A 10806-nucleotide genomic window follows, 5' to 3' on the forward strand; every position below is an offset into this window, starting at 1 on the left:
ATGTATGTGCATGCCTGTGCAGATACCTGACACCAGAAGATGGATTTGGATCTCCTGGAAATGGAGTTGCAGGTGGTTTTGAGCCACCCAATGTGGGTGTGGGGGACTGAACTCAGATTCTCTGTGTAGCAAGGCCCCGGACCTGAGCACAACTCACTCAGTGATGGAAGCTCCACTCAGGCTGTAAAACTCAGCACAGCACCATCTGCCAAACTGAAAACAAAGACCTGATCCATCAAAGTCCAGACAGTTCTGGGAAAGTCTCTAAGTGTACTACCCTTGCTTTTAAGCTTCTGTAGTTCTGCTTCCAGCTAACTGCTCTTGTTTCCTGAAGTGTGCCAACCCAGAACATGTTTTCTGTGCTTAGAAGCTCATCCTGAGAAAAGCTCAGCGCTACACTGGGATCCCGAGCACCCAGTGTAGTCACTGGCTGGCTGATAAAGACTTCCTATTGACTTAATCCTCTGTGTCTTAGGGTTTTCTTTTTTTTTATTTATTAAAGATTTCTGTCTCATCCCCACCTCCGCCTCCCCTTTCCCTCCCCCTTCCCCAATCAAGTCCCCCTCCCTCCTCAGCCCAAAGAGCAATCAGGGTTCTCTGCCCTGTGGGAAGTCCAAGGACCACCCTCCTNGTTCTGTACTGTTTTTATTATGTTTAGATATGTTCTTTTTATCCCTGATCTCTCCAAGACCTTTATCATGAAGGGGTGTTGGATTTTTGTCGAATGCTTTTTCAGCAACTATTGAGATGATCATAGGGTTTTTATTTCAGTTTATTTACGGTGGATTACATTTATAGATTTTCATATGTTGAACCATCTCTACATCTCTGGAATAAAAATGAGTTAATCATGGTGGATGATTTTTTTATGTTCTTTTGGATTTGGTTTGCCAGTATTTTATTGAGTAGTTTTGTATCTCTGCTCATGAGTGAGACTTGCCTGTAATGGTCTTTCTTGGTTGAGTCCTTGTGTGGTTCTGGTATCAGGAAAAATGTAGCCTCATAAAAAGAGTTTGGCAATGTTCCTTCTGTTTCTATTCTGTGGAACACTTTGAGGAGTATAGGTATTAGCTCTTCTTTGAAGTTCTGGTAGAATTCTGCACTGAAACCATTCAGCCCTTCGTTCTTTTTGGTTGGAAAGCTTTTGATGACTGCTTATATTTCCTTGCAGAGTCCAGTTAAAGAGATGGAGGAATGATAATATAAACAAAGGTGTCAAGACCATGATGGGATACCAACCAGAAACAGCTGACCTGATCTAGTGGGAGTTCACTGACTCGAGACTGATAGTGGGGGTACCAGCATAGGCCCAAATTAGGCCCTATGATTATGGGTGACAGTTGTGTGGCTGGGGAAGTCTGCAGGAATGGGAGGGTTGGGATGGAAGAAGGATCTATATGGGAGCAGGGAAGTATATATCTTTTTTTTTAATTTATTAAAGATTTCTGTCTCTTCCCCACCTCCGCCTCCCCTTTCCCTCCCCCTCCACCAATCAAGTCCCCCCTCCCTCGTCTGCCCAAAGAGCAATCAGGGTTCTCTGCCCTGTGGGAAGTCCAATGATCACCCTCCTCCATCCAGGTCTCGTAGGGTGAGCATCCAAACTGCCTAGGCTCCCACAAAGCCAATACGTGCAGTAGGATCAAAAACCCATTGCCATTGTTCTTGAGGTCTCAGTAGTGTCTTAGGGTTTTCTATTGCTCTGGAAAAACACCATGACCATGGAACATTTAATTGGCTCACTTTCAATTTCAGAGTTTCAGTTCATTATCATCATTGTGGGGAGCATTGTGGCTGTGAGCATGGGGTGGGGGAGCGTGGGAGGGGAAGCATGGCTGCGGGGAGCATGGTGGCGTGCAGGCAGACACCGTACTGAAGCTGGGAGTGCTATGTTTTTTAGGCAACAAGAAGCCAGCTGTCAGTCACACTGATGGAATCTTGAACAAAAGCGACCTCAAAGCCCACCCCCACAATGACACACTTCCTTCAACAAGGCCACACCTCCAAGTATGGCCGCTCTCTTTGGGGGCCATTTTCTTTCAAACCACCACAGCACGTCTGAGCAGTCTTCTGTGATGACGATCCCTCAACACTGAAGAGCAGCAAGCACTCTTAATTGCTAGGCTGTCTCTGCCGCCCCTTCACCGTACTTATTTTTGAGTCTCTCAACGAGACTCAACACTCACAGATTGAGTTAATCAAGAGAGTCAGTTTGCCCCAGAGCCCATCTCTGTCTCCTGAGTACTGGGGTTAAAGCTAGTCCCCATACCTGTCCAGCTTCTGCATGGGTTCTGGGTAGCCAGACTCAGTACCCCACACTTGCACGACAACAGTGCTGCCCACTGAACCAAACGCCCCATGTGTATTATTTACATCTTTGCAAAACTATTAAAATTGATATTTAATAATTGTGTTGTGAACAAAACTCTGATTCATTTTTAAAAAAATCTAACAATCTTTCCAAAGCCTCCCATTATGCACAACTAATAAAAAACATCATCATATCCTACCCAGGAAAATTTTTCTATAGCATTTTATGGCTTCTTTGGTAGGTGTTAATCTTGATTGCCATCTTGATTTGAATGAGAAGCACTTGGGAGATTTGTAAAGCTCTGGCTGTTTCTGTTAAGGTGGGTAACACCAACTATAGGCTGGTAGCCCAGATATAATAAAAAAATAAATAAAAAAGAAGCAAAAAAAAGCCTTCTACAGGAGTAAACCACTGCTGAGGAGAACTCTGACCATCAGTGTGTAGGAAGAGCTATGCAGCTGCCTGCCAGCTGTGGAGAGTGCTCCAGGGTTGTAGCTTCCATAAGTCTTTACTTGGATGGTGTGGGCTTTTAGTTATTCAGTTGATTTTGAATTATTCCTGCTGCTGTGAGTCAGGCCTCACCCACATTCCTGTTAGTAAACCCCATAAAAATCCATTGGTTTACCAAAAGGAAAGCCTAACATATTTTTTCATGTTCCCTAGCTGACATACTGTGAGCTCTTTTCCTTTGATATGCATCAAAGATCATATTTTTGTTCTCCTTTCAGTCAAAGTGAAGGCCCAAAAATTAATATTACATTAATCCTACCACTGAATGACAGTCTGCCATAGATCAGGAATCCATAAACAGTGGAACTAGATAGGGCATAGTAACATCATCTTACAGGTGGAAAAATTAGGCTCAAGCATGTCAGGTCAAAAGGCTAGAGAAAGCGATCTCCTTAAGTCATATTATGGTTCTTTAAGTGAATATAGGTAGGATATTGACTTCCTTATTTCCCATAGTATGAAAAAGTATTGTTTTTCAGTACATTATTTTAAGTGAATGAATGAATTTATAAGATTATTAGAAATAAAAGCAAGATACAAGAATAATGAATATTAATATGTTACATATGTTACAGAAAAATTGAATATATTGTACTTCTAAGAAAATAAACATTAGTTGGATCCATTTCTATTTGTAAATATATCTGGGAATATATGAACACTACATGAAGGGTACAGAGAAGAAACATATTTGGAGTGTCATGAACACGCAGGCCTCAAGTGAGACATGGTATTTGGTCGGCTGGGCGAAGGTCTAGTAGGATTGGGGTTAAAGCAAGGAAGTGGACTATATCTCAGGCTGCAGAGTCCCATGATCAAGTAAGAAGTTTTATTTTGAGAACAATTAGTAAAGCAAATTAGTCCGAGAGCATGGGGAATAGACAGAGCTGAGGCTCTGCAGGCCCAGTCTTAGAGGGCCACTCTATTAATTTTAAGTAGTCAATAGGTCCCAGCAGTCTCCAAGACCACACGTACTAGCCAACTCATTCCCCTTACCATTGTCACCAAAGGATATATGCATGAAAACACAGTGAAGAAATGGTGTCACACTATGCCAGCGTGGTTTTGAGATTGGAAAGAAGTTAACGGCTTTTCATCATAGCTGCCCTCACCTCGGAGGTCTGGAGCATCAGCACAAGACCACTCACCATCATGATTTCTCTGAGACAGAAGTTCTGACCTGAGTTCTTCCCAGCGGACTTCCAGGGATCAGCAGCTCTCTCCAGTCTCTGGTGGGCATCCTTTCTCCTTTGCAGCCAATAGAACTGGTGAAGGCTTTGAACTCCAGGTAAGTGCTGACTGGATGAACTCCTTAGGTTACGCAGTTAAAATATAGAAAATAGGAGACGTTACACTGGGTAATGAACACTTAGAATTCCCTTCTATAACAGGCCTACGCAGGGCAGCACCCGGTCCGGTGTATGCATTCTACAGCTTTCTGTTAGTATTTCAATGGGACTCCTGGGTGTGTAAATGAGTGAGTCTCTGATTCTTGCACCTTCACTCAGGGGTCTTTTATTTTCCTACTGGCTTGTCTTGTCTAACTTCAATATGATGCTTTCATTTTATCTTACTATACGATAACAAGCTGTAGTTTGAGTTTTGTTGTTGTTCTTTTCTAATGAGAGACAGAGGGGGCGTGGATCCGGGTAGGAGAGGAGGTTGGGAGGAAAGGGGAGGACAAGAGAAAGGGAAAACTGTACTCTGGTTATATTATAGGAGAAAAGAATCTATGTTTAATAAAAAGGGGAAGAAGAGCAATAATGTTTGAGATGTACTAGAGCCCAAATTTGCATCCATGTGACAGTAAATTGCAGTTACTGTTCAAGAAATAGAAATATTTCTCAGGGGGTAATTTCATTTATGCCTTTGATTACCTTGATTATTAATATGGACACGAGTCAGACCCTGGCTACTGACCACAACGGGGGTGGGGGAATGTTTGAAAGATTGGAAAGGTGTTATAACTCCAGCAATTGAATCTCGCCTTCCCTTCCCCCCCCCCACCCCATCCACTCCTCCTGCTTCTGTTCAGAAAGGGGCAGGCCTCCATGGGTGTCAATGAGGCATGGTACATCAGGTTGCAGTAGAACTAAGCTCCTCCCCATGTATTAAGGCTGGGCAAGGCAACCCAGTATGAAAAGTAGGTTCCCAAAAGCCAACCAAAGCATTAGGGATGCTTTGTTCCCTGTTAAGAGTCCCACAAGTAGACCACACTACACAACTGTCACATAGACGTAGAGGGCCTAGGTCAGGCCCATGCAGACTCCCTGGTTGTTGATTCAGACTCTGTGATTCCCTATGAGCCTGGTTAGATGTTTCTGTTGGTTTTCTTGAGATGTCCTTGGCTCCTCTGGTTTGTACAATCCCTCCTCCCTCTCTTCGGCAGGATTCCCTGAGCTTGGTCCAATGTTTGGCTGCAGTTCTCTGCGTCTTTTAGCATCAGTTAGTGGATGAAGCCTCTCAAATGACAACTGGGGTAGTCACTAATCTATGAGTATTACAGAATATTGTGAGGCATCATTATGTGAACTTTTTTTCCCTCCCATCTTGTCTGGTACTATCCTAGGTCTCTAGCTATTCAGTTTCTGGGGTCCTGGTGCTCCAGGCAGTGCCAGGGATGGGCTCACTTTCATAGTATGGGTCTGAGGTTGAATCAGCCATTAGTAGACCACTCCCACAATCTCTGCACCACCCTTACCCCAACACACACACACACACACACACACACACCTCATAGGCGGGACCTTCATGTAGATTCAGGTTGGACATCGGCTTCATATGGCTCTTCTCCAAACAACTGCTGTTGCTATTTCTTACAAGATAAATTATTCAGAAGCAAACCATCTTTATTTATTGTCCAGCATAGAAAGTATTTATTTCTTGTGCGTTTGTTCTTGCTTAAGTGTTAATTTTTCTTACAATTGCTCAAGTTGATATCATTTTAGAGCAGTTTCACTCACAGTAATGTTGTATGAAAATTGTCCATTTATTCTCTGCCCCCCCCCACGTTCAGCCTTTCAGATTATCAACAGTCAGGACAGAGTGCCCCACTGGTCACAACTGCGAAGCGTACCTGGAGACATCATATTGCCCACACTCCACAGTGTGTTTCACTGTCGTTGGTTTTTGTGTTTGCTATGATACACACAAAAATGCCAAGACCAACATCAAAGTTCCCCATGTGCAGTTAATATCTACATATGATGTGGGATAGGGGTCTCTTTGTATCCTTCTGTATCTACTTACAGATACAAAGAAATAAAAGGCAACCTCTGCTTTTGAGAGACTTTAGTAATATAAACAGAATATCCTGCAGATACAAAAGCAACAGTGGAAAAGTGACAGAAATGATGAAAGAATGGATCTTTTTTACAAGATACAAATGCATTTAGAAAAGAAAAAGAAGCTGTATCTCCAAAGACATCTAACTATCAGGGAAAAAATATAATACCACTGTTACATGCACAATAAAACAAAATAAAGTATCTTGGGATAAAACCAAATGAACAGATAAAAGACCTGTATGTAGATATTACAAACTCTTACAATTCTGCTTCGAATTTCACCTCAACAAATGACCTTTAAAAAGAATCAAGTTTTAAATAACTTTTTTGTCTTTTAGTATCTGAAAGTGTGTGGTCAATCTAGTTTCTCCCAGAAAAAAATAATTCCTATTCATTTTGTAGTGAGAACCTAAATGTTTTACTCAACAAACTTTATGTAAAATCACCATACCATGAAAGAAGGTGATATTAATGCATCATCCCTTTCTTAGACATTAGAAGAAGCTGCTGATATCTGTCTCTGCAGTCACTGTATTCTCTACTGATGAAGAGTCCCAGTATGTAGAGGCACAAAGGCATAGCTACCAGAAACTTGATGGGTATCAGAAGAGAGAGAGAGAAACTGTTTGAGGAAGCCAGGTTCACTGAGAAGGGAACATCTTGTCACAGGGGAGGCAATGAGAATGAGAAAATATTCATGGTAGGGAGACTCGCCATCAGAAACATATTTGTGATTGCATTTCCCCAAAATGTCAATTCAGGCTCTCAATCCTTCATGGCAGATGACAACCAGCCATGGACAGGGCCTCAGAGACTGTTAGACTACCCATTGGTACTGAGTCGCAGGAAAATGAGCAGCCAGGGCCAAACCTGTAAACTTAGCCTGGGTACTCCTTCCTCTTACTCTACCAAATCCCTTTGCTCATAGACTAAGAAACAAAGAAAATGAGAGAAACGTATTAGCAATGCTGGGTGTGTTTTCCATAAGAATTTAATAGCAGATTCCACATTGGTGTGCTTGAGGCCTCAAGTCAAGACTGAAGAAGGTAATACCATCCCTACAGGGTTGAAAGTATACTATCCAAAGAACTAGGCGGCCTGAATTAAGTCACAAAACAGGCAGAAGAAATGTGAATCAAGGCCACATGAATGCTGCTCCAATCATTTCTTCGCTAGGTAAGAACAGAATTAAGAGTAGAAAATGCAGTGCTGGAGAGTAAAGCTAAGTATAAATGGAACCCATGACTCTGAGGGGAATATAGAACATTATAGAATAATGTTTTAATTCATGTTCTTCGTAGTGTACTGGCCTTTGTTTTTTTTCTTTCTTCAAAAGTCCTAACCCCATAAGTACCAGCAGCTAGATTCAGCCACTAATAGCAGCAAAATAGCTGAAGACATAGACCCATGAAATGAAGAGAAAATATATTGAGTCAATGAGTCAATGCATACTGGGAAGAGGAGCAGACAAAGGAATCCAGTGACAACGTATTTATCTTTAGGGTACAAATATGAGACTGGGGTCTACATAGAGAAAGAGGTGGGGCGAGAAGACCACATAATTAAGTCAAGGTGTGGTCCAGTCATCATTGTCTCAGCTCTGGTCCCGCAATGTGAGCACATGAAGTGTTGATCTGTCAATCACGGTCTTCTTGGGAGCTCAGTGTGGGTATCAGTGTAGTGTCTCCACGGTAGACAATTTCTCACATCTTGATGGTAATCTTTCATGCCTTCAGGCTTTGCTGCTCCAGGAATCCAAGCTGACTAGGGGTTTAAAACAAGGAATCCGTGTGACTCCAGCCTGTACAAACTGTCCAGAGTCAACAGGTGCAGAAGAAAGAGCAGAATGAACGCAAACATGCAAGGCTTTCATCTAGTTTTAATTGTTTGGGGGAGCAAAGTGGGAAGTCAACTCACTTCAGCAGAAGCAGTATCTATGTGCCTTTTACATTAAGAATCATTTATTTGTCTTCTGAAGTTTGTGAAAGTAGGGGGCTATGGAAAGTTTCAATCTCAGTTTATAAGGTTTCATGTTGGAAGGCTTCTCAGATTACCTCAACTGGAGTTTATCTTCATCATCTTTATTTCAGTTTCCTATTCTATAAGCCTCTGTGGCAATGCCACCATTATTTCTCTCACTCAACTGAAACTTCAACTGAAAAAAATTCATGTACTTCTCTTCCTTGCGCACCTCTCCTTGCCAGACGTCTGCAACATCAGTATCACTGTGCCCCAGCTCCTGTTCAACCTTTCTCGAGTTGACTGGACATCAGCTATACTGGGTGTGTAGCTGAGCCCCTCATTGCACTATTGCTGGGTGTCACTGCATGCTTGTTCCTTGTGGTTATGGCTTCCATCACTACAGTGTGCGTCGCTGATAGCAGGAAACCAATATGGGTCCTATCAGATGATGTACTACACAGTGAGGACAATCCATTGTAGATAATTGAACGGTAATCTATCCTGCTTGTAGGTCCTGTTTCTGGAACCCAAGCTGACTGCAGGTTTAAAACAAGGACTCTTTGTCTCTTCAGCCTGTGCCACCCAGGCAGAGTTAACAGGACGTAGACAAGAAGGAAGGCAAATGTGACAGGCTTCACACAGATTTGAGTTATTCTGTAGGCTCAAGTGACCTCCAAGTGCCCCCATGTCAGTAAGCATTGAACTGCCTTCTATTTTGTGAGGGTGAAGAGCTATGGACAGTTTCAACACCAGTTGGGAAGGTGGCTTCATTCTGGTGGGATTCTCAGATTGGCCCCTACTGGAGCATGTCCTTTTTGTCTTCATTTCAATTTTCTACTTCCTAACCATCTTCGGCAACTCCACCATCATCACAGTCTCACGAATGGATCGTCGACTACAAACGCCAATGTACTTCTTCCTCAACAACCTCTCTTTCCTGGACCTCTGCTACACCACCAGCACTGTGCCTCAGCTTCTTGTCAATATTTCTGGAACTGACAAGACCATAAGCTATGCTGGGTGTATGACCCAGTTCCTCACAGTGCTCTTGTTGGGTGGAACTGAGTGTGTGCTCCTCGTGGTGATGGCTTTTGACCGCTACGCCGCTGTGTGCCACCCCCTACTCTACACTAGCATTATGCACCCTCTTCTCTGCCAGGCATTGGCCATCTCCTCCTGGATGGGAGGCCTTGTGATCTCTGTGACTCAGACAGTCCTCATCATGAGCATACCTCTCTGTGGCCGTGACCTGAACCACTTCTTCTGTGATATGCTTGTTCTCCTGAAGTTGGCTTGTGAGGACACAGAAGCAATAGAGGACAACCTGTTTGTGGCTGGGGTCATAATGTTGGCCTGTCCTGTAGCGCTAATTCTAGGGACCTATGCACACATTGGTCATGCGGTGCTGAAGATCAAGTCAATGGCTGGGCGTAGAAAGGCTCTGGGGACTTGTGGGTCCCACCTTGTGGTGGTTTCCCTTTTCTATGGCTCAGCCATGTACACGTATCTCCAACCTGTCCACGGGTTTTCTGAGAGTGAAGGGAAGTTTGTTGCCCTTTTTTATACCATAGTTACTCCTATGCTGAACCCTCTGATTTACACTCTGAGAAACAAGGATGTGAAGGGGGCTCTGTGGAAGGTATTCGGGAGAGGAACAGACACAGGGTAGGAAGAAACAGAAGTTTACGCAAATATTGTGAGGGGCATCAAAGTCAAATAATGTAGAAGTATGCATTAAGAAAACAGAAATAATTTCTCATAATTCAAGTCTAAGGATTTGATTATGAACTAAATAATGCATAGTGTATTTCAAAGTTACTAGAAGAAGGGAGTTTAAAGGTTCCAAATAGAAGCGGTTTTTTGGCACAAAAATCTCTTGCCCATCAGTAGCCAAGTAATACACAAAAGTACTGCCATGCACTGAAATCTCAAGGTCCAAATCAGGAGCAGAAGGAGAGAGAGCACGAGCAAGGAACTCAGGACCGCGAGGGGTGCACCCACACACTGAGACAATGGGGATGTTCTATCGGGAACTCACCAAGGCCAGCTGGCCTGGGTCTGAAAAAGCCTGGGTTAAAACCGGTCTCGCTGAACATAGCAGACAATGAGGACTACTGAGACCTCAAGAACAATGGCAATGGGTTTTTGATCCTACTGCACGTATTGGTTTTGTGGGAGCCTAGGCAGTTTGGATGCTCACCTTACTAGACCTGGATGGAGGTGGGTGGTCCTTGGACTTCCCACAGGGCAGGGAACCCTGATTGCTCTTTGGGCTGACGAGGGAGGGGGACTTGATTAGGGAAGGGGGAGAGAAATGGGAGGCAGCGGTGGGGAAGAGACAGAAATCTTTAATAAATAAATAAATGAATAAAAAAAAGTACTGCCATGTAACAAACGTCACATAAGAAGAAGTTTAGGAAGGTCCACATTCAAACAGACTAGGCTCCCATAAACCCAGTACATGCAGTAGGATCAAAACCCAGTGCCATTGTCCTTGGCTTCTCAGTCAGCACTCATCATCTGCCACGTTCAGAGAGTCCAGTTTGATCCCATGCTTTTTCAGTCCCAGTTCAGCTGGCCTTGGTGAGCTCCAATTAGATCAGCCCCATTGTCTCAGTGGGTGGGCGCACACCTCGTGGTCCTGACTTCCTTGCTCATGTTCTCCCTCCTTCTGCTCCTCATTTGGACCGTGGGAACTCAGTCTGGTGCTCCATTGTGGGTCTCTGTCTCTGTCTCCAT

The 10806-nt window shown here is 43.5% G+C and overlaps 1 protein-coding gene across 1 annotated transcript; it reads left to right on the plus strand.

Moving 5' to 3' along the window:
• Positions 1 to 8800: 8800 nt before the first annotated feature.
• On the plus strand, positions 8801 to 9736 carry LOC126511434 (olfactory receptor 2Y1-like). The gene has a single exon (XM_050158585.1). The coding sequence runs from the start codon at positions 8801 to 8803 to the stop codon at positions 9734 to 9736; it is 936 nt and encodes a 311-aa protein (XP_050014542.1).
• The last annotated feature ends 1070 nt before the right edge of the window (positions 9737 to 10806 follow it).

The sequence above is a fragment of the Alexandromys fortis genome, unplaced genomic scaffold (genome assembly GCF_014885135.2).
Source record: "Alexandromys fortis isolate MF-2015 unplaced genomic scaffold, M_Fortis_MF-2015_v1.1 scaffold_99, whole genome shotgun sequence".
Lineage (NCBI taxonomy): Eukaryota > Metazoa > Chordata > Mammalia > Rodentia > Cricetidae > Alexandromys > Alexandromys fortis.